Source organism: Protopterus annectens, chromosome 3.part0, assembly GCF_019279795.1.
Source record: "Protopterus annectens isolate FY-2018-M chromosome 3.part0, PAN1.0, whole genome shotgun sequence".
Lineage (NCBI taxonomy): Eukaryota > Metazoa > Chordata > Ceratodontiformes > Protopteridae > Protopterus > Protopterus annectens.
Window position 1 is genome coordinate 369960683 of NC_056731.1, and position 25303 is coordinate 369985985.

At 37.8% G+C, this 25303-nt stretch overlaps 1 protein-coding gene across 1 annotated transcript in view; it reads right to left on the reverse strand.

Annotated features, from left to right (window-relative positions):
* The window catches only part of HECW1 (HECT, C2 and WW domain containing E3 ubiquitin protein ligase 1), a 2794797-nt gene that overhangs the window by 2242154 nt on the left and 527340 nt on the right, over positions 1-25303 (reverse strand). Inside the window, exon 3 of the mRNA XM_044065592.1 lies at positions 22535-22859. Within this exon, the coding sequence (XP_043921527.1) occupies positions 22535-22859 (325 nt within the window). The remainder of the gene's footprint in view (positions 1-22534; positions 22860-25303) is intronic.

Here is a 25303-nt window from a genome sequence, read left to right on the forward strand (position 1 = left end):
AGGCTAATGGGGTGGTAGGTCCTGGGGTCCATGGTGGCTCCCCCATTGTGGAGTGGGATAACTGTCGCTGTGCACCATTCAGTGGGCACAAAGCCTGAGGTGAGGCTATGATTGAACATGGTACTTAGGTGGGGTGGTAGTTAGTTCTGTAGTTCATGTAGAACGCAGCCTGGGATGTTGTCAGGTCCCATGGATGCTGTGTTCTTGGCTTTGGAGAGAGTGTTTTTTACCTGTGCAGCCGCGATTGCATTCTTCCGGTATAGAGATGGGCTCTTTAGGTGGTGAGAGGGGGATAAAGTTAGCACTGAACCTATCTGCCAGGATGTTGGCAATATCAGTTGGTTCTGTATATTTAGTGCCATTGTGCTGTAACTCAGAGCAGATTTGAGTGTTGCCATTGAGATTCTTAACACAGCTACAGAATGCTTTGTGGTTGTCTTTAGAATCAGTGGCGATTTTGTTTTCGTAACTAGCTTTGAAGGATTTTATGAGGGATCTCAGCTTCTTACTGAGGCTGACCAGGGAGTTCCTCCAATCATGGGATTTTACTATATTTTTTGTTTATGTCAAAGGGCAACCAGATTGGCTTAATTTTTTTTGAGGATAGCATCTTAGTGCTGTTAGGGATAGCAAGATCCATGCACTCGTGTAAGTGCTTATAAAGTGCAATTGTGTAGGATTCAGCAGTCGTACCTATATTATCCATCTGCACGGGTGTCGTGAAGTTTGCCACCTCTGTCTTAAGAAGCGTGAAGTTGGCTTTGGAGACATTTTTTTATGGTGGTTTCCCTAATGGGGGGTGGGGGCGGGATGTGGATGTCTAGGGTGATTAGCTTGTGGTCGGATCTGACCAATGAGAAATTGACCTCTGGTGTGGAACACCAGTCACCCATGTTGGCAATGACCAGGTCTAGGATATTGCTGCCCCTGGTGGCAGTGTGGATAAGTTGATCCAAGGCACTGGAATTTACGAATTCCAGAAACCGTACATCATCAAGCCTCTCCTCTGTATACCCTACTTAACTCATTTGTACATATTTGAATGACCTTCAGCCTATTTGTCTGATGTGCAACTTGAATGTGGGTCACTTAAGTCATAGTCAGGGCGTTATCCCTTTACACCGACTGAGATGGTTAGAGATTTGCTTGATGTCTCTTATCCCCTCTGTCACCACACTGCTTATGCATAAGGTTCTGCATGGAGAAGCAGTGGATCAGTCAATCACTCAGTGTTCTAAACTCGTGACTAATCTGATGCATTATGGTAAATCTCTTATGAATGTCAAATGACCCTCTCCCAGCCAGGATGAAGAAATTCCAAAGTTCAGGCTGGGACAAACTCTTCCTATACAAACTTATATATCTCATGCTGCTCTCAAAGTTTTGGATGCTGCCTTTACTGAGATTCATACTAATGTACTACAGACACCTGGAGTCTGTGAGGGATAAATGCCTTATCAAGTCCCAGTTCATTCTTATATGAACTGGCTGACAGGTACCCAGACAACCAGGGCTAGGGCATTACATGGCAGACAACACTCCTTTACACATCTGTGGAGGCTGTTCTTTTAGTAGAGTACATCTGCACAGAAATGTGCACATAGGCTAAGCTGTAAGATCTCTGTTTCTAAGTTCCAATGTGTGTTATTCAGTCATGTCCTGCAACTACTGTTTCTTGAAGGTTTGTATATTTGTCCCATTCTGTGCGGATTCTCTTGATGTTCCATATTCCTTCTACCTGCCAAAAACATGTTATAGCTGTTATATCGTGAAGTGATGTGCGTGAGCGTGTGTGTGTATGTGTGTGTGTGTGTGTGTGTGTGTGTGTGTGTGTGTGTGTGTGTGTGTGTGTGTGTGTGTGTGTGTGTGTGCGTGCTCGTGTGTTAGGAGATAGAAAGAGAGAAATAAAAGGGCACACACACACTTACATATATATATATATATATATATATATATATATATATATATATATATATATATATATATAGAGTATATATAATACTGAACTGTCAGAACATCAAACTGTATATGGCTGAAACCATATGTATGAAACCTTGAAACATCGAAACCTAAATAAAAAAAAAATTGCTGCAGCGCGGGGGGGGGGGGGCTATGCCCATTTGCACCCCCACACTCCCTACTACTTAAATATACCAAATCTGAGATTGCACGGACATTGAAATGAATGGGAATGCAAATGGTTTAATGTTATAAAAAAAAACAATGTTTTCATCTTGGCCATATGTGGTTTGACATTTTGGCCATTCAACAACTGGAAGGGGACCCATATGTATATATGTATATAAATATATATATATATATATATATATATATATACATACACATACATATATATATATCTGCAGACTGTGAATGTTGCTAAAACATCTTAGACTGGCACAGCATGGTTCAATCATTTCATCTATCCCCAAGCCATAAAGCTTGGTTCCCATTCTCTTCTGTCTTCCTTCATTCAGTTTAAAAGATGATTAGGGCTTTACCTTATACAGAGCATATGGATTCCTTACTGAGCCTAATACAAATTCTGCTAATGAAGATAACCTTTCTTCTGGTTCCCTTCAGAAGAAGGTTCTTTTGGTAATATGTTAATCCCCGTGAAAGGTATTTTAAAGGGTCTTCTAGATGCTTATGCTTCCCTAAGACTACATATACTAAACTGTTAAAGTTTTCAGAACCCAAAAATGGCCATTTCACCAGTTAATTACTATTTTCGGGACTTTTCCTCAAAGCATTTTTAGGACCTGATTTTCATGCATCTACTCCAAGGAATCATCATCATCATCAACCCCCTTTTTCCAATTTTCTACATGGAGTCAGGGTGTCTTGTTACTATTGCCATCTCTCTTGATTTAATGCCACACTTTTGCCTTCTTTGACACTCATGCCAGACTGCCACATACCTTCTCTCACACAATCCATCCACCTCTTTGCTGAACATCCTCAGTTTCTCTTAACCTGTTCCACTATCTTTCCTTCTACCCCAATTCTCAGCTTCTTCAGTTTTCCCTACTTTGCTGCCATTACCACTGTCTTATCTGTGCTTAGTTTCATCCCATATACCTTCTGTTTTGCATTCCATTCTCCTATCCTTTGCTGAGGTTCTTGTTCAGAGTCTGCCTGTAATACCACAGCGTCTGCATACAGCAACCTTGTTGCTCTGTCCACTCCGACCTGTTTGCTAATATAGTCCATCACCAGTATGAACAGCAGTGGTTTCAGAGATGAGCCCTGGTCCAAAATCCACTCCCACTGCACCTACTCCAAAGAAACCTAACATATTTTACAAGGCTTAGCCACAAGGTAAATTTGTATATAAGAACTCAGTGGCTGACCCTAGGACTATCTGTTCACTGAGGTCAAAGAAAACAGCTGTTTCAGGTGGAGTTCATGTCTTGAAGCACTAGGACAAAGAGGAAAAAAGCTCTGACTGCAACCCAGATGATCTAAGTGGGGTTAGCTGCTTGGGTGCTGAGACTGCCAAAGGCATGATGCAAATGAGCGATGGATGTTTTTCAAAATACAAGGTGATGACTGGTGGTTCTCGTTTGTCGACTGCCACAATGCAAACATAGGTTTGCATGACTCTCAGTACACAAGGACCAGGGAATTGGACTTGTCTTGCCAAGTTACCGATGATAAAAGCAAAAGTACATATAAGAAGGGGTTATTGTAGACCATTGCTCTGATGAAGGTGTTTAAGTCAGCGAGTGGGTGGTGGAATATAGGTCACATACCAGAAAAAGCCTGATGGATTCCTGAATGAAGACTTCTGCAGCTGATGCTTCCCTGTCATGAGTGAGGAAGGACAGAATCTGAGTTCCTTCTGCTGGAATGATTGGCCAATAGACTGGCATGAGGATTGATGGTTGGCAAGCATTGGGAACTCCTCCAAAAATGGACTCATTCTGGAAATGAATGCACACATTGGATATTTTAGCTAACTTGATCAATAAATTGCAAACATTTTTTTTATCCAACTGCTTACTATTCAAAATACTATAACTAGGCTACTGCCATCTTTTAAGAAGAAAATTATCAATCAGGGAACAAAAATGTTCTTTAAGAAATAGCCAAGATGGAGAATTGGCTCTTATCAGATCCCCTTCAAACCTTCAACTGGTGGAAAAGGGTTTCTCTCTAATTGGTCCTGCACCTGGAATTGCCTTCCCAAAAACTTAAAACATCAACACTGAAGGAATTACAAAAACATAATCTGTACCCATGTACCCATGTCAACAACAAAACCTTGTGCAAATGCTATGGGGACAATGATTAACCACCTTCCCACTGACCTGTGCCATAGAGATGTTTACAATATGTATTTAATGTAGTTAATGTACCCAACCCTCACAATGACCCTTAACAACAAAATAAATTATGTGCTGTATTTAATGGCATTGAGATGCTTGCAACAATGTAAATTCTGTCTTTATTTAATATAACAACTATTCTTTTTAACACCTTTTTTGAATTCCCACTTAAGACAGGGAAATATACATTTATATAAAAGAAAACAAACCATGTTAACATGTTCATAGATGCAAACATTTTACATCATGCATATGCATTTATATAATTATCATGAATCCAACATTAAATAAGTGGATAAATTCCTGCATTTCTTTAAACTTAACGCCTTCTCCAAAAATTATTCTGCATGTATTGTTCATACAATTTTCTTTTTTATATATAATTTGCTCCCTTCCTTTTCTACAGATCCACTTCCAATTCTTTTTTCTCTGTTACATTATTCTGACTAAGAAAATCAAGGACTTAAATCATAGCAAATGCTTAGTTAAGGTAGCAGGAAAACAAAATGGTGGCCTTCCAAGCAAAAATCCTAAATCTTCTAGACATTGTTACATACTTGGGAGCCATACATATGTCCTCCCATTTATTTCCTTGTGAATTGCTTATCCAATCTTTTCCCCTAACCTCCTCTGTCTGAATCCTATAGTTATCATGCAATACTTTATATGCCCTAATAAGTATCCCTTTTTAACTGCAGCTTCTGTTCTGAATTCAACTACCATGGCAGGATTTTCCCTTAGGATTCCACTATCCCTTTCTCTTTGCCTATACTCTAATATCAAACCCTGATAGGGAAAGAAAACTCTAGCCTTTGGTCCAAATGTCTTCTTGGCCTCTTCCAGTTCTATTACCTTTCCCTCTCCAGTTATTTGCTCCCAATACCTTGGTTCCTTTACCAGTGTTCCCCAGTAAATTCTGGGTCCCTCTTGCCTATTCTCTGTGCCCCTAATTGCAGTTATCCCTGTTGGCAGAATCTCATTTCTCTATTCTCATGCTGCCTTAGTTCTTAGAATATTTTCTGCTACTTTATGAATATAATACTCCGTATAGTTGTCATTATTCTCCTTAAGAATCTGCATCCAAAATCCCAATATCTCCTTATTTCTTGAATCCTCTTGCATCATCATTATCCCTTTCCACTTTAAATTATAGCTTTCTGTTTGTGTTATTTATATGAGCCTTAACTACGTAGCTCCAAAATATCCCTTAAGATCAAGTAAACCTAAACCACCTTGTTCTACTGGAAGGATCAAATAATTTCACTTGATCCTTGTTCTGTTCTCCTCACAGATAAAATCCTTCAACTCTTTATTAATTGCTGTACGTAACTTTTCCTTTTGTTGATAAAAATATGCCTGACCAGTATATAAAACAACAGGGACTGAAAATATTTTCACTGTTTGTATCTTGCTATTTGTATCCATAAACAAGAGCTTCCAGTTTCTGCATTATCTTTTGTTTAGTCTCTTTTCACATATCCTTAGCTGCCATAGCAGAAGCCTTTTTAATCCATAATCCTAAGTACTTCATCTTATCATGTCCCCATAAATATGAATATTTCTGAACCAATTCCTTTGTAGGTACATAGTTTACAGATATAGCTTTTGTTCTGCTTCATCAATTTTATATCCTGAAAAAAACTCAAAACTGTCTTTAAATGTTCTATAACACTGAAATATACTTTGGTAAGGTACAGAATAATATCATTTGCAAATAAAGCCAACTTTTCTTGATTACAATACCAGTTATGTTCTTGAATTTCAGAGTCCTTTATTTTCTTTCTCAATGGCTCAAATTATAATGTAAATAACAAAGGGAAGCGAGGAAAACCTTGACTGGTTCCTCTCTTCAAACACAATTTATCAGAGAGGAACTGTCCCACTTTAATTCTTATCTCCCATCCTTTATAAATCCTCCTAATTAACCTTATTTTATCAGGGAGTGCAAATGCTTCCATTGCCCTCCTCATAAAATCCCAGCTTACTCTGTCAAATGATTTCTCTGCATCATGACACACCAACAACAGCAGTATTTTCTTACATTCTGTTTCCCTCTGAATCATCATCAATCTATTAATGTTGTCAAATTTTGTCTCCCCTCCACAAAACCTCATTGATCCATGTCTATCAATTTTGGCAACACCTTTGACATTATTTTAGCTACTATAGACATAAATATGGTTTAAAATTAAAATGGGCCTATATGAAGTTGGGTCTGATGGATCTTTCCCACTTTTAAGGATTACATCCACCACAGCTTTCTTCTGAGATGTTGGTGCTTTCTCTCCTTTTAAAATACAGTTAAACAAAATGTTCCAGATCTTTATCACTTTCTTCTCTCTAAGCTTCCAAATTTCCACATGAATACCATCTATTCCTGGAGACTTTTCTGCAGATTGATTATATGCTACTGTTTTTATCTCTCTTCCTATCTTAACTTTAAATTGTTGAGTCTCATCTACCTCTAACCTTGACATACTTGTCTTCTATGAATATCTCCATTTGTACTTTTTCTTCATTTCTACATTCCTATGCTTTATACAAATTTTTATAAAATTTCCAAAATATTTCTATCTCTACAGGATCTCTGGTTATTTTTCTTGTTATAGACTCCCTAAGTTTGCCAACAACCCTTTCTTATTCTCATTAATGAACATTCTAGATTACTGAACTATGGAGTGTTGTGTTCTTGGCAACACAAAATGCTGCATATAAATCATCATGCAGGAATATGACACAATACAGGAACAGAGTTTTGAGCCTGTCTTGGTGGCTGACAGTCTTTAGTCTAGTGATCTTTTTATTTAGGAACCTCTGAGAGTTTTTCTAACTCCTTGATGTGTTTGAATTGTTACATACCAAAAGGGACATTATATTTCATAAACTGATATGATCTAGGCGGGGCATTGGGGAATGCTAACTTCTTTTGATTTAAATGAAATACCTTTAATTATTAATAAGGCTAGACAGGATTTCCTGAGTACATTTTCTCTGTGAAAGAACAGACAGCCATCTATGAAGGTGGTTATATCTCCGATGAATATATCAGGGATGCTATCTATACTATAAGCTCCAAATGAGATTTGTTTATGAAAGGTGATAATGCTATATTTCTTTGCATTTAAGTCAATTTCTAATACACCACTGATTTATATGGTTTAGCCTTACTAATATCAGATGCTGAACAAAGAATACCACCAAGCTTATAGTCACTGACAAATATATTTAGGCATATGTCTGTGTTAGTGGTTTGAAGATCTGAGAAGTAGATGTTGAACAGAGGGGGATGCAATGCAGAGTTCTATGAGAGATCACTAGCCACCATTTTATTTTCTGAGGTGGCACCTGTTGCCTTAACAATGTGTTTTTTTATGATTTAAGTCCTTGATTTTCTTAGTAAGAAAGCACTGTGGGCATTCAAGTTGTTTCAGATGTTTGGACCAGTACACACCGAAAACGGTATTATATTGAATGATCAGTGTGATGAATGCAATGATCACATCCCTGAACCTGGATGCCATACCCTTAGTAATAAGTTGTGCAATAAAAATGACTTTCTTACAATAGTGCATATGCCATGACTGAAGGACAGTTCACTATCTACATAGGTTCCCAGGTCCCTAACTACTGGATCACTTTTTAGAGGTATATGTTACCAATAGGATAGTTACAAAGGACACTCTGCTTGCCAAAGTATAGTATTATACATATCTTGGCATTTAGTCCATGGTTTTAGCACCAACTATTGGTTTGGAAAGGCCCCCTTGGAGGATCTTGGTGAGCTTTGGAAAGTTTATGATTGCAAATTTGGTGCCAAAAACAATAAGGAGTAACTCTAGCCTCCAAGAAGTAAATGCCAAAGAAGAGTGTCCTAAGGACTGCATCCTAGAATATATCGCTAATGACATTCTCAAAAAAATTACACATAATCTCATTTTGATACTCTTGATAAAACTATATTGTTATAAATCTTAAGCAATAAGATTTTTATATTGCAAATTATGAAATCAGATGTAGTACATTTCACAGCTTTGCAGATTAGGCTGGATAGATTGATAGGTCTATAGTTCTTGGGATCTATGGTGAGGTCTTATGATGGAGTGGGACAATAACAGCCATATTCTATATTTTGGGAACATACCCTGTGGAATTAAATTGAACCATTTTAAGAGGGGTTCAGATTAAGTGTCCACATATATTGATGGGGCCCATAGAGGTGGTAGTTTCACCTTCAGAGAGTACCGTTAGGATATGTTTCATAATAATCATGGCTGAAAAGATAGCGTTCAAGAATATATGAACTTCAATGATTATTTCTGGTGTGAAGTTGGTATTGAACGCATCTATACTAGTAACATTTTTATGGTCACAGTGGAAGAACCATTGTGAATTAATTCACAGCATTTGTGAGTGCTCAAACTTCTGTAACAAACTTCATGACTGGATGGATAGACACAAAGTTACTTGGGAAATGACTGGTAAGGCGCTCCTGAAGAAAGGATTTGTAGCATAAGACTCAGTGGCCCTAGAATATTTATGAGTCCATGAATCTTTAACTAACTGATACACTTAAAGCATTTATGATTACCTTTGGCTTTGGATGTTATTTTAATTTGTGTTCCGCTTATTCATTCATTTATTTATTGACATTTGGCGACCAGGAAAGTCAAACTGCGTCAGTGGTACCAATTTTCAGTGAAAGCCCAGAGATAAAAGCACTGATAAACAGCATTTGAAGTAACATAATATTTAGTAAACAAATTACACTGGAAAACAGTTTAACATTGAATAAGTATGAAAACTACAGTATTATTATTATTTACATTTTACAACAAATTGTAAAAAATGTCAAAATTATTGTTCATAAAATAAAAAGGAAGTTACATAGTAGGGGTCAAATGTAAGGATTTAAAATAAATGAAAGAGAATAGAGGTAAGATGGAGGTAGGATTAGCACATGAAAGGGGTAAAAGATGTTGCAGTGGTATTAGGAAGGGGTGGTATAAAGGGATAGTAGGAGAAGCAACAGTAGCGGAGGGTTAGTTGGAGAGAAAAAGGGGATCAGGGTCAGAAAATGGGGTTGGTGTCAGAATTATTGTTCACAGGTTCATAGGTTCATAGGAGGTTACTAGGCTAGCAGCCCTAGAGCCTTTACAAGCCTAGCCATGTTAATCCCAAGTATCCCTATTTGTGCTTTTTTGGGTAGTTTGCAGAATGATTTTATGAACAGAGTGGGTCTGTGATGAACACCGGCTACCCCTGTCCATGAGGGACATGGATGCCACCCCAGGGGTGAAGTTGTGATCTCCCATCTGGCTATCTAGGCTGCATTTAAATAGGGTCAGTGAGGAGCTCTGTTTTACGTGAACAGGGAGTCTATTCCAGAGAAGCGGCAGTCTCAGATCTGCTAATGTCACAAGCTAGGTTGAGATCCCTAGAGCAAGTACGTCTTGAGCCATTTGACTTGCAAATGTGCAGCAGTTCCATTAGGCAGGGATGGAGACTGCCCTACAGGCCAGGCACAAATCACCTCTCAGCAGCCTATAAGATAGAGTCAAGTGGCAGGGCTTTCAGCCTGTCCACGTAGGTCATAGTTTAGAGTCCCTGTATTTTCTTAGTGGGAAATCTGTGAGGTCTTTTCAGCTACTGCAGGTGTCTGGCGAGGTACCTGCAAAAGGGTGTTATATCAGCTTTGTAGGCCAGATGATTTTAGAAGCAATCCAGGTCTTGTAATCATAGGTGTCCAAGCCAGACACAAGGAAAAGGTAAAGAAGTCACTGGGGTAAGGAGAGAGCAAAAGAGGTCTTATTCATAGAAACTTTCACATTTTACTGATCATTTTGATAGAATCTTCAATATGGACTGATTTTAATTTATTAAAGGCCTTAATTAGATTTATTTAATTTATTAAAGGCCTTAATTAGATTTTTTATTTTATTATAGAGCTCATTAATGCCAACATTCCACCTCAGTTGTTTACTTTTACATATCCCTATATATGTGGTTTTGACTGTAACCCCTTGCTTTATGTTATTTGTCAGGTCAGAGTACAATTCTGCAGTATATATGACAGTGGAAGTTACATAGGGGCTGGAAGTCTTGCAGTTGAATTTTCAGAGTTCATCATATAGTTTTAGCAGCTATTTTTAGGTTCTTGACTTCAGAGCTGTTTGTTGTAGTGGGTTTAAATTCCATAAAGTTGAAGATTATTGATTTGTTATCAGGTTTCATCACAGATGTGAATTTTATTGGAGTAGTGAAAGCAGGTGAAATGTTATTGAGGAGGGCATGAGGAAGATTTTGACCATCACTGCCCTGGTTAACTATTTAATCAAGGGAGTTAGATTAGTGGTCTGATGAGAGTCAAGTACAGTGGAGTTATAATATCCCTTGACCTGGATGCTATGCCCTTGCTTATGAGGTGCACTGTGTAGAAGGCTTTCTTTACCACTGTGGAAACTTGTTGGTCAAAGTTATGATTGCTATCAACCTGTGTTCCCAAGTCTCATACAACTTGGTTGGAACTCAGGGGGTGCTGTCTATATCATAATTTGTAGGGAATTCCATTTTGCCAAAGGGAATAATAATGCAGTTTTTTTATATTTAGTTTTAGACCATGGCTTTGGCACCAATCATTTATTTGTGTTAGCCTTTCTTGTAATATGTTGACATCATTGGGGGACTCAGTGATTGCTCCCAGTTTGCAATCATCAGCAAACTTGGTGAGCCAAAGGCCATCTATTTTGGCCTGGACTTCTGAGAAATAGATGCCAAACAGTAAGGGGCCAAGCACATACCCCTGTGGTATTCCACTGGTTATGGGTCTACTGGTAGAGGTGGCTTCACCAGTTTTTACAGAATGTGTTCTGTTAGTGAGACAATTGGCTACCCGTCTAGTAATGTAAGGGTTAATCCCTAACTGGGAGAGTTTCTCAATGATGCCAGAGTGGGGAATTGTGTCAAAAGTCTTGGCAAGGTCCATATAGGCTGTGTGCACTGTCTTATCTTCATCCATGGCTTTGGTGACATTCTCAAAGAAGTATACCGGGTTTAATAAGCATGATCTACCCTCAACAAAGCCAAACTGGGTTGTGTCCATTGTTTGCAGGTCGCTTATGCCATTGTTGATAAGGTCCATGATAATTTTTTACATGGTCTTGCAGCTGAGGCTGGTTAGACTTATGGGTCTGTAGTTCCCAGGGTCAATTTATGGTCCCCCTTAATGGAGGTGGACTACTGTCACTGTTCTCCATTATGCAGGAACATAGCCAGTTCTCAAGCTATGATTAAAGAGAACGCCAAGTGGGTCCACTAGATCTTGTTTTAGATTGTTTACTAAACTATGTGGGATATTATCTGGTCCAGCTGAGGCCATGTTTTTGGCCTTAGCAAGCACAGAGATGACCTGTTCTTTAGAAATACTAGGCAGAGGGTTGGTGTCGGGTATGCTTTGAGATATGGTAGGTGGGGGATGGAGGGGTAAAGTTTGTACTGAATCTGTCAGCTAGCAGGTTGGTAATATCTTCTGATGTAGTATGAGTGAGCCTATCTACAATCAATTTGGCATATAGCTGGGCATTCCCTTTTGGACTGTGGATGTAGTTAAAGGATGCCTTATGTTTATCCTTGGCTAGGGATGTGATTCTGGATTCATAATTTGGTTTAGAAGACTACAAGATTTCTGATATTCCTGTTTAGGCTTAGAAGGGAACTTTTCCACTGCAGAGTGATATCTTTCTTGCTTTTGAACAACAGTTTCTTCCTCTTCTTATATAATCTGGTTATACTTGATGACTACCAAGGTGGCATGTTATTATGGAAAGACCTGCTTTTGATTCAGTCAGGTACAGCAGAGTTTATGCAGTCACTTAAGTGTTTGTACAGGGCATTTGTGTACACTTCTGCATAGTGATCATTGGTGTCTGCGATTGTGGGTGGTATGAAGCTTTTTATACCATCTCTTAATAAGCTTTGGTGAAGTTTTTTTCTAATTTTTGTTCCTGTGAATGTGTCAGTTCCAATAGTTAGTTCAAAAGAGATTAATTTGTGGTCTGATCTAACCAGGGAAGGCATCATGCATGGGAAGTACACTGACCCCCTCCCATGTTGGTGAGTACTATGTCCAGAACATTAGAGTCCCTAGTGAGGGTGCAGACTATCTGTTCCAGAACATTTGTATTAACAAAGTCGAGGAACTTCTGGGCATGCATGTTTTTGCTCATGTATGTCCCCCAGTCTATGGAAGGATAGTTGAAATCTGCCATGACTAAGGTGTTGGGCTGTATGGTGAGGTATTCCAGTAAATCAAGGTAGGCAGTGTGCTTATCCTGGTTCATGGTGGGGGTCTATAGCTATAAATGATATGGTATGGTGCTTTCCCAATAGTTAATTGGACATGGAGTAGCTCGAAAGAGTCAGGATATTTGACCAGTCTAGAAGTGTATTTGGTTTTAATGAGGATGAATAGACCTCCATCTTTGGTTCCTTCATGCTCATTTTGAGGTCTGAAAGTGTGGAAGGCATTGTAGCCCTGCACAACTAGGGTGCTGTCAATGGCCTCAAACCATGTCTCAGTAACTGCACAGACATCAGCATTCTCCAAGGTGAGAAGTGCATCTAGGGAGTGCAATTTCATATTTAAACTCTTAGCATTAAGCAATATCTGAGTTTGTCTTGATTAGATTTCACTACATTGGAAAATGGTTTGTTTTTACATTGCCTGAAAAAGGCACTATTGGGGAGGCAAGGGCTTTTGCTAGTATCCAAAAGCCTAGGGGGGACAGGTGTAAACCATCTCTAGCAAAGCAGTGAGGGCTGTCTACCATATCCTTTCAGGCTGACAGATACTAAAGTCAATCATTTTATTTGTTTATATTCTGGAATCATTCTGGATGAGGATAGGATACTGCTTAGGGCTAGGGACAGACCTGTCTAGGACACATAATCAGAGAGTTCCATTATGTCTCTCTTCATATAGTCCAGAGAAGTACTTCTCAAGTCATTCACTCCAACATGGACTATGACAGAGTCATAACGGTATTTGTTGTTGAGTGACTTGAGTGCATGCATAATTTTTCGGATCCTACCACCTGATAGGCAACTGATCAAGACCTTCTCCTTGTCCAGTCTGGTGAGGGGGACATCTGTGTGTCTCAATATGAAGTTGCCTATGACCAAGACATTTGATGTGCTTTGCCTTAGGGGCTTATTTGCTGAGACACGGCTGTGTCTGTTGATATGTGTAGTGGTTTATTTATGTTTAGCGGTGAGTGTGGGTGGTGTGCGTTTGGGAAGTTTTTGTTCTTTTGGTAGGCTTTTAGTGAGTACCTCCAAATAAGTGGGTTTATGTGTCATGACCTTATTTTGTGTGAAAGGTGAGGTTTGCATGACAGGTGAAGTGTGTGTGCTGAGAACCAGTTTGATGTCTAGTTTGCTTTTACTTGAGATAATTGACTTCAATTCCACAGTGTATTCGCATCTCTCACATAGGGAGTTAGTTTGCTTTAGGAGTAAATGATTGTCAGTATATATGAAGCAATTACTACATTGCCTCAAGATGCCCATATCAGTCAAACTTGCAGGAGAAATGATGGGAAACTGCCCATCCATTGTGACGGGGTTTTTCTGAATGTGGCATTTGGGAAGGAAGTGGGCTAGCTGGACACAAACAGTAAACATGAAGCAGTAAATCAATTAAATACAGATAAAGAGCAGTACTGGCTTAAAATATACTTATTTTTCAGTTTTTTTAGTGGATGCCTTGGATTTCAGTGCAGATGCACTCTAGACCTCTGGCTTAAGTTGTCAACAGTTGAGCAGCTCCAGTAAACTGAGCGCAACCCCAAGCAAACGTGAGGCTTATATACAGGCAAATATAAACAGTTTTAACATAACTATCAATGGGAAAGCCCCAAATTGAGCCTTTCTCTAGCAATCCCCAACTCAGATTAGTCCTGAGCTACACACTTCTGTCACAAGGATGCTGGGAGGCCCTCTCAATATAAGATGGCTGGTTTAAGAGCACAGTGATATCAAACAGTCTAGATTCAGCAGCTCAGACTCTAGCCTATGCTATACAAGGCAATGAAACACAGTTTCAAAATGCTGAGTAAAAAGAAGTCACAAATAGCAAAAATGAAGCAGTAGTTCAATTAAATACAGTTAAGAAAGTGCAGTGCAGGCTTAAAATATGCTTATTTTCAGTTTTTTTTTCAGTGGATACTTTTGATTTCATTGCAGATGCACTGCAGACCTCTGGATAAAGTTGCCAAAGGTTGAGCAGCTCTGGTAAACTGACCACCAACTTATGCAAATGTGAGGCTTATATACAAGCAAATTTAAACAGTTTTAACACAACTAACAATGGGAAAGCCTCATACTGCGCCTTTCTCCAGCAAATTCCAACTCAGATGGGTCCTGAGCTTCACACTTCTGTCAAAAGGGTGCAGGGAAGGCTCTCTTAATATAAAATGGCTGGTCAAAGAGCATAGTAATACCAGCAGTCAAGATTCAGCAGGTCTGAATCTAGCCTATGCTATGTAAGGCAAGGAAACACAATTTCTAGATGGGAAGGAGTAAGGGAGAGTCACTTAAAGGTCAAAGTGAGAGTGTTTAGTAGTATACTATTAGATGACCTGCAGTGGTACCATCCTATGCACAAACTGGCAGCTCTTTGAGCAGCTGTGAGCAGTGTGAGTCTATGGAGACCATTTCCAGAACAGGATTTTAAACTGGAGAGGTTTTCTTATATGCAAGCATGGGGAACCACATTTGCACGATGTGCAAATCCAAAGCTTTAAACCCTCCAGCCAATCAGATAAAAACACAATAAACTATTGACCAGTAGTTCCCACATTGGATGGGTTGAATTTAACTCTCTGTGCCCACCAAAGTGCAAAAAATCCTTCCAATATAAAACAAATTGGCTTTGAGCTCAAGTGCAGTAACAAATGCTTTACCACAGAAGTAAGAATTCCTGCAATATCAGGAATCCTTGGAAATAAGTTAACTAATTGTAATAAATGTTCACAACACACAAAAACTTTGTAAAACTTAGAAATATTTTGGCAGACTCACTCAGAGTAGCTTTTGCAGTATCAGAGGAGGTTAGGAAATATCAGAATATAGTTAAAACAACCTAACAGCAGTACAGTAACAAACAGCTGGATTTTCTTTAACAAGTGCAGGCTGAAAAGCAATGATAAATTCAACAAAATCAATAAATGCAGCACAGAAGTGTTAAATATCACTGAAACAGTTAGAGCGAGTACAAAAAAAAATACTTATATCAGCATTGCAGGCCAGATGATTTTAGAAGCAATTCAAGTCTTGTAATCAGGTGTCTAAGCCAGGCACAAGGAATTTCTGAACAAATGAGCACTCTCTTACAAAAATGTAGGGCTTTTATATGAGCAGGATGAAAGACTTTTATAAGGTTAAACCCTCAGGCCAATCAGATAAAAGCACAGTAAGCTATTAACCAGCAGTTCCCACCATGGATGGGTTGAATTTAGCTCTCTGCTACCACAAGAGTGAAAAAGAACCCTTCCAATGTAAAAAACAAAATTGGCTATGAGCTCAAGTGCAGTAACAAATGCTTTACAACATAAGTAAGAATTCCTGCAATATCAAGAATCCTTGGAAATAAGTTCACTAACCATGAGAAATGTAAGACAACCTACGAGCAGTACAGTAACAAACAGATGGAGTTTCTTTAACAAATGCAGGCTGAATAACAGTGATCAATTCAACAAAATAAATAAATGCAGCACAGAAGTGTTAAATATCACTGAAACAGAGCAAGTACAAAAAATATACTTATATCAGCATTGCAGATCAGATGATTTTAGAAGCAATCCAGGTCTTGTAATTACAGGTGTCCAAGCCAGACACAAGGAAAAGGTAAAGAAGTCACTGGAGTAAGGAGAGAGCAAAAGAGATCTTATTCATAGAAACTTTCACATTTTACTGACCATTTTGATAGAATCTTCAATATGGATCGATTTTAATTTATTAAAGGCCTTAATTAGATTTTTTTCTTTTATTATAGAGCTCATTTATGCCAACATTCCACCTTTGTTTACTTTTACATATCCCTTTATATGTGGTTTTGACTGTAACCCCCTGCTTTATGTTATTTGTCAGGTCAAAGTACAATTCAGCAGTATATATGACAGTGGAAGTTACACAGGGGCTGGAAGTCTTGCAGTTGAATTTTCAGAGCTCATCATATAGTTTTAGCAGCTATTTTTAGGTCCTTGACTTCAGAGCTGTTTGTTGTGAATTCCATAAAGTTGAAGATTATTGATTTGTTATCAGGTTTCATCACAGATGTGAATTCTATTGGAGTAGTGAAAGCAGGTGAAATGTTATTGAGGAGGGTATGTAGAAGATTTTGACCATCAGTGCCCTGGTTAACTATTTAATCAAGGGAGTTAAAATTTATTATATCTGGTGTTCTTTGAGAGTACAGAACCTCTGTGGTACAGATGCTCTAGTTAATCGAAAGGTAATTAAAATTACCCATCATAAAGGTATTGCTATTTATTGGTAGGTCAGTAAGAACATTCAGAAATTTTCCATGGTCCTCTGGGGTTATGGAAGGAGACCTATAGTAGGCTATGAAATGATAAGTTGTCTTGTTTACAGAATTTAGCTTGACATTTGTCCCTTGCCCTGAATCCCTGCAGCACAGAAAAAGAAAATTCTCACAAATTACAAAAAGCTGATATCTTTTTAACTGTTGATCAGGATGTTTAACTTAAACAAGAGAGTCATAACTTAAAGCACAAGAGAGCCATATACCAACTTCCACCTCTGCCACTCCTCCGCTGCCCATATTACCCAACCATTTTGTATAAATGTATACCTTTCAGTGGCAACAAACAGATTTAGACTTATGATAGGGCAACAATATTGGGATTTTAAATATTAACATGCCTCTTTGATTACCACTGTGCATGCCTTTTACTTGCATTTATCAAACGGATTATCTTCTTTATTGTTATTATAATTGTTCTTGATATTCCTTCTTTCCATTTGTGTATTGGAGTAGAACACTGATCCTACAGGATCATTTTCATGCACAGATCAGAAATACATGAAGTTTCCACTCAGACCAAAAATAACACATAGTAGTCACAGTATAATATTATCATTGTCAGACAGAATATACTTTTTTAAACAATTACTGTTACATGCACTGTGGTCAGAGTATATCTGTAACATTTTCAGACAGAATATACACTTTTTAAATGATTCCAGTATGAAATTATGAGGAGAAGTGGGACTCTTTATTGGAGTTATGTGACTACATTGTTAAGAAAGCATTTACATTTTATTTGTTTGAATGGAAGACTACTCAATGGAGTGTAGTTTTGAATGATGGCCTGAAGGATGGAGTTGTGTTCTGTAAGGATTTTCATTTATTACAGGCCTTGATTAGCTTTTTTCTTTTATTATATGTTGTATGGTCATTTTTTCATTAAATGTTCTCACCACACAAAAAGAATGTGGTACGGTTAATGAGTTTGAAGACTAGGCCTGCTAGAAGTAGGTTGTTTCTGAGTGCCAAATGTAGCCCGACAGTGTAGCAAAGGTTGAGTGAAGGGGGCGGTTACCTTGGATACCAAGTGTTGGAGGGCAAAATTGAGAAATGCATAAGCATGCTACCTGCGTTATTTTTATTACTGGTGTTTTTTTTCTCAACGATTGAAGTCATGAGGGGGAGCAGGTCTGCTATAGAAAGCTAACTGTGCCCTCACTTACTTTCTAACTTATATAACCAAACATTAGGTCACACAACACTGAGGAAAGGGGGGGGGGAGCAGAGGATGTAAACATTATCAATTCAATCGATTCCAAGAGTCTTGCTCTCACTGACTGAATGCAGGTGTTTTGGAATGTGGTCCACTCTGCAAACCTGTTTCCTTACCTTCCTGTCACTTATACCAGAAGCAAGTCTTTTGGAATCAGGGCAGACTTCCATTGAGAGCAACTGTTTGGGAATTTTGCCCAATAAGTTCTGCCTATGATAACTTTTATTGAATCATTAAACAGGGTTCCAAAATAAATTAATAAAATTAAATATTTATTTAAAATGGTCTCAGTTTTAATACTGTTTCTGGTGATAATGAAATTAAAATGTGCTAAAATTTGCAGTTTACAAGCTGAAATGATTTAACTACATTTTTGTAAACATTGTTGGTTCATAGGTTAATAGGTAAGTACTAGGCAATCAGTCTGCAGACCATTTCAAGCCTAGCCAAAAAAAAAAATATTCAAATTTTTCCTCTAGCCCCAAGGACAGCAAGACAAGATAGACGGAGAAAGAATTTGAGGCTGCACATCTAATTAGCTAGGTTTACTTCAAAGGTGGCAAGGGTGCTACTCTGCTTGACATGTACTGGAAGCTTGTAAAAGAGTCGAGGGATTCATTGGGATGTATCATCACAACTTGTCTTATTTATCGGCTGATGAAAGTTTAGTTTCTTTAACCGAGTATCTGATGTACCATTAGTTCTACAAAGGAATCAAATCAAATAGGGCCGGACATAGGCAAGAAATAGATCTCCAAGGAAAAGTTTGTAACAGACTTAATACAAAGAAAGGACTGCCAGTCTTATAGTTTTCTATGATATAAACCATTTAGTGTTTCTTTTCTGACTGTTTAAGCATGAATTTGTTGCATTTTGTATTCAAAAAAATGCTTCAATAAAAAGTTCTTGGAAAATAAATAAATACATACATAAACAAATACATAAACAATCAATTAATGAATTGATTAAATATGATTGCAAAAGCAACACATTTAATTTGCATCTGTAATTATTACATTTAACTGGATTTTAAACAAAATTCACACATATTTGTACTGGTAGAAAGACATGCCATTCATAAATTAACCAGTACACATTTGTTTTCATTCTATTTATTTATCTGATTGGAGTAAAAGATAAGCAAATTGAAATATTAATTGGTACTGATAACAAGTATATGGGTTGCATTAGATAATTAGAAATGCATGATATTAAGGAAATAAAACACCTTAAATAGTGAGATACGAGGTCTACTATGTGTGTTCGAGACAAACATCCTAGCTGCCACTCACTCCTTCAGCAAGAGCTCTCACTCCCAGTAACCCGTCTCTCATAAATTAAGTATTGCTACCAGATCCCTGATCCTAATCCTAAAAACTCCTAAACAGTGCTTAACCCTAAAGTCTCCCATCCCTCCCTCCCCTCTCCCATTTACCTGGTCTGCTGCAATCACTTACTTCTGTTCATCTCCTAAGATGTCAGCAGATGGTGCAGTATCTGCATCGCTGAAGTCACTTTTGAGTTTGAGCACAAGCAGCTGGTCAGACAAGGTTACAGCCATTCAGATCTGGTTGTGAGTTATTGAGATTTGAGCAACTGGCTGTAGAACACCCAAAATATCTTCACCAATTATTAACTTCTTAACAGTTAACACTGTTAGTAAATTATATTTCTGTCCATAAAAATATGGACTCTCTAACTGATACTTTGTGTGTGTGTGTGTGTGTGTGTGTGTGTGTGTGTGTGTGTGTGTGTGTGTGTGTGTGTGTGTGTGTGTGTGTGTAAGTCTCCTCAAGTTTCAAAATGGGTGAAGTCTCAACTAGATGTAAAATGGTTGACGTATCATCTGGAGTAAAAAGGAAGAAAAAATTAAATGCTTCAGCACAATAAAATAAAGTTATAACAAGCATTTTTGCATGGAGACCATTCTCACTGCATGCCACTTAATTAAAATACATTAATTTCAGTGTCACAGAGCAATGAAGAAATGACTTCATACACTGCATCACTGCCAGAGCACAAACAGAAACTACACTGGCAATGATTTTCAGTGGCAAAGCGCAATTCCTGAGTTGAACAATGACGACTTAAAATTAATGAGTTGAAACCTCATCCACTTTAAAAGTTGTCTACCAGTAGGGTAATGGTATATGTGAGTTGAGGGGGGAGGCAAAAGAATGAGATATGAGAAATTCAGAAAGTTAGGTAACTATTTGAATTGTAATGATATGCTTTAGTGAATTCCATAATATGGAGACTAAATGGACAAAAAAAAACAGACTTATATATACTAAGGCTGAGATGTGCATTTCTTGGAATATTCCCTTTTCTCTGAGATATGGTGATCTCGGAGTTGGTATATACAAATTCAGGGAATGTGGGTGCAGAAGGGGGTTCCCCCCTGCAAAAAACAATTTTAAAGGAGAAAAGTGATGTCTGATATTCACTCCTCCTGTATTTTCAGTCTTTTTTTTTGGTATGTTAGCATTCATTATGAATGACGACATTTCAATAGGGTGCATAAAAGCTAAGAACTCAAACAATGAAAGAAATGCTTTTAATACCACAGACATTGTGACACAGGCCTATGTACTTAATGATTGTAATATTTTTTGTAAGGAAAAAGTGAAACGACTCTACTGCTGCACCTTTGTTTTGACAAACTGCCAGTCCGATGTCACATGACATGCACAGAGGGGATTTTGACCTATTTATCCATATGTATTTCTGTGCCTTTCACACCCTCAAATAAGGTTCCACTCAGATTAAACATTCTGAAGAAACATACTGTGAAAATAAGTTTTCATTAAGATGCAACTAGCTATACAATGAAAATTTAGCAAAATTCATTTAAAATGGGTGGCGAAAGCCAAACACACTCTTGGCTAGGCTTATAAATGCCCTAGGGCAGATAGCCTAGTACGAACCTATGAACCTAAATAGTGGCATCCTAGTATCTGAAAGGAAATGGACTGAGCTTTCTGTTTTGGCTGAGTAAACATCCATGCACAGTGACATGCTCAGATGTATGTATACATTTCCACATTTATTCACTGTTTATGTACAATCCAATTCACCTTTCTTAACGGAAAGGCTCAGTGTATATACTTCCACAAAGAAAAGGACAAAATGTATAAAGCAAAGACACATATACAATACCAGTATAGAATTATGCAAGAAATGCACAACAGGAATACAGTATAAACTTTTCAACATGGCAGACATGACTGTTGCCGTGTCATGCCATAATCTTATGCTGCTATCCTGCTATGACTGCAATCTTTACACTAATGACTAGCCATTATTAAACATTCTGTCTGTGCATGCATCCACCAACATTTGATAAATTAAAGTCTGACAGTGGGGAAAAAGTGTGCATTCACTATTTGAGTATGGTACATGATTTAATCATATAATCTCGACATAATTGAAACGTCCTTTTCAAACAGTGCCATTATCAGTTGAAATGCCACCCCATAAAGCATCAAAGAGTCAAATGGGCTTCCTCACTTCCTATTACAACTTAAAGATCACCTAAAGGAAACATAAACACATTTGTTTCTAAGACAGTGGCTAACTGGGCAATGAAGTTTAGTCCTGAAAGGATAACTCATTAAATGTAGTTACCTTCCCAACAGTAAAATCCAGCTCAAACACTGCTGTCACTTCATGAATTTTATATTTTCTGAAAATTATACTACTCTGAATTTTATACAATTTTACTGAAAAGCAAAACAAAATCCAACTTTCTACAGATATCGCTAAATAAAATTGTTTACTACTACCATGTGAAAGCTGTTAAACTGCTAAGTTTTGTTTATTAAGGTGTGAACATTTATACCTCAGTTAACGTATACACCCGTTGTTTTCTCTGTAAATTCATTTCCTGTATATGTATATGGCTGCAGCTGTAACTGCTTTTTGACTCAGGTAAGTGAAAATGGTCCTTGGACTGGTTCACCTAACCAGTTAAATTTTAATAAATAAATAATGCAAGATAATACAATAATAAAAAAATGCTCCACAGTATTTGAGTCTTATAAACAAAAATACACTATGTGATTTGTTACCACCGTAGTATAATCAGATTTGAAAAATAATGATGACCATCTCCATGCAGTGCATTTTATTATATGCTAGTATTATCTATGATGACTTTCTGTCCTGTATTACATAACAGTATTGCCTGGACTGTTAACTTGGTCAGACTGGAACAGAGTTCAAGAAAGCAGTTAAACTAGTGACATGATACGAAATATGTTGTGTAAAGATCATTCTCCTGCGGCATTGTTAAGCATGTTAAATTAATGTCTGCACAGAAATCAGAAAAAAAGATATTTTAGTTTAAGCAATAATGTTCAGAAAGGTGGAAATCCCAAGACTTACCAATGAGGTACATCCCAATCCAGTCCCCTGCATCAACTTCTTCCTTAATGTCCCAATAGATTACCAAATCCTGGGACTGTCCTATGGTGTAATAAGATGTGCTGACCATTAAAGCTGATCGACTGTCTGATGTCACCAGGTCTGTGTCGCTGTTAGATCTTGGAATGCTAAGAGCTTCACGGTGGCCATTTCTGATGTCAACATTCTGGAACTGGTCTGGGTTGTAACTATATCTGATAGGGTCTTTACATCGGCGCCTGTTCTGGGAGTTCCGAGAGGGAGAGGCCATGGCCGCCAGACCAAGAAACCTGTTCTGGTACAGAGTCTGAGGGAGAAAAAAGAGAAGTCTACAGGTCAGAATTCCAGCAAAATCACTGTTTCTTAAGACAATTGCATGATATTTTTTTTTTAATTTAAATAAATACCTGAAAAAACAAACATCTGAAAGAATAACCTAGCTTAAAATATGACTCCAGGCTATCAGAATAATTTCTACAGCACCCAGAAAACAAATGTTGCTTACATGGTAAGGTGCTACCTATTCTAGAAATATTATAAGGCAGTATAGTAAGGCATGCCTTCACTACATCACAGGACCACAGAACGTTTAGGAAATTTGCTTTTGAATTCTCATGCTTGTCTCAATAACTTCAAAAGTCTATGCATCTGTAAGCTAAAAAAAGAACGGGAACTGTCATGAGCACTCCCAGATTCCACAAAAATCAATGCAAACTGGTATAATGTTACTCTAAATTATTGACATATGCACATAAAATGCATTACTTCCTCAAAATGGACAGAAATTCTGATTCAGACACATGGTAAAACTGCAATGAAAAATATCTCATTGTTTCATCAACATTACTATTTGTATCAATATTAATTTTACTCAGTATAATTTGGTACCCTTTTAAGAGCCTTATAGTAACTGCCTGGTGACAGCGAAAAAAAAAACTATAGTCTGGGCAAAGTTGTTAGAGCAGGTAATCTATGCTGCTCTGCCAGGTGTGTGTGTGTGTGTGTGTGTGTGTGTGTGTGTGTGTGTGTGTGTGTGTGTGTGTGTGTGTGTGTGTGTGTGGGAAAGGGCTGGCACAGCTATGCCCCCTTCTGCCCAGACTATAAGGTAGTTATGACTGCCACCAGGCACTCCTGCCAGCTACCTTAAGGATCTTCCAAGGGTACCCAATATACTGAGTTAAATTAATATTAATACAAATGGTAGTTTGACCAAGAGCAAGGCCATTAGGAGTGGCCCACACAGTGTCACCAAATAAATATGCAAATACTCGCCAAACGTAAATATCTTCTACAAAGATCAGCTACAATGAAAGGTTTAAATATATTTAATAATAAATAATAAAAGAACAAGAAAATACAAAGTATATATTCATAGTGACATCAGAGTTCAAAATCACAGGAAATATTTAAAATAACATTGGACAGACTCAGGCACATAAAGAAAAACAATATCTAAACTAAGATTCACTATATTCCTGACTGCATCTAAGAGAATTACTATTCCCAACATACTTAACAGAGCAAGACAGATGATGTGGTGAATGGTCTTTCTTGCTGTCAGGCCCAAGACAGATTACAGACTGCTCAGTCTCACTAAGAGACTTCTCAAAATAATATTGAAAATATTACATCTGGGATAGCTTGCAGAATGACATAACTTCTGGTCATCTGACTTCGAGTTCCCATGCAGACCACCATTGCTGGAAGCTGGCAGGATTTAGCACACACAAGGGCTTTTGCTCAGATCTGTGGCAGGTGCTGGAAGTCGTAAAACAATTTGATTCCTCCATGCTTCCAGAATAGTAATTAGTTCACTCCAAAGACAATACAGAAAGCTTCCCGGTACAGACTTTGTGTCTCTGGCCACAATGAAACCTGTGCGATAGCATCTTTATGGCCTAGCCCATAAAGTGATTTAATTTCAAATATATTTTAAAGTTTGCTGGACTGAAGTTAACTTTCCAGTTTCATCTGTTAAAACCTATATGTTTAAACAGTTACAATACTCCATGTACATTTCTGTTCTGTCCAGTAGGGCACACTGTGGATAGATTTCAAACACAAGCACTTTACAAATACATTTTCAACACAAAAATCTGTATAAATCAGTTTGATATACACATGATATACAGTTCTAATACATTTGTAACACAAGCATCTTATATAAATCAGTTTGATATTCACAAATGACATATAATTATTTACAAAATTCCAGCTAGCTGTGCTGGCAGTACCTCCTATCATCACACATATACACACATGCGCGAGCACACACACACACACACACACACACACACACACACACACACACACACACACACACACACACACACACACACACACACACACACACACACACACACACACACACACACACCCACACACACACACACACAGAAACATTAGTATATACAAGTTTCACAGGTTTTTATTAGTGTATACTGACCCTAAGGCCATCAAGGAACCCAGACTCTTGAGAATTCTGGATCATACATTTATATATCTACCCATTTATCTAAGTTCTTCTTGAAACTTGTGAAGCTGACTTGCATATATTCATTTTGGCTTATTTAAGATTTGGGTTATATGATTCATTATAAACTGTTTTGTTTTCTTAATTCAGTTCTGTGTATTACATACCTAGAATTAGACAGATAACTTAGCCGAACAGCATGTTTTTGGAAGATGAGAGTAAACCACAATACCCACCAAAAAAACATGTACATTTCATACAAACAATGGAACATCAGT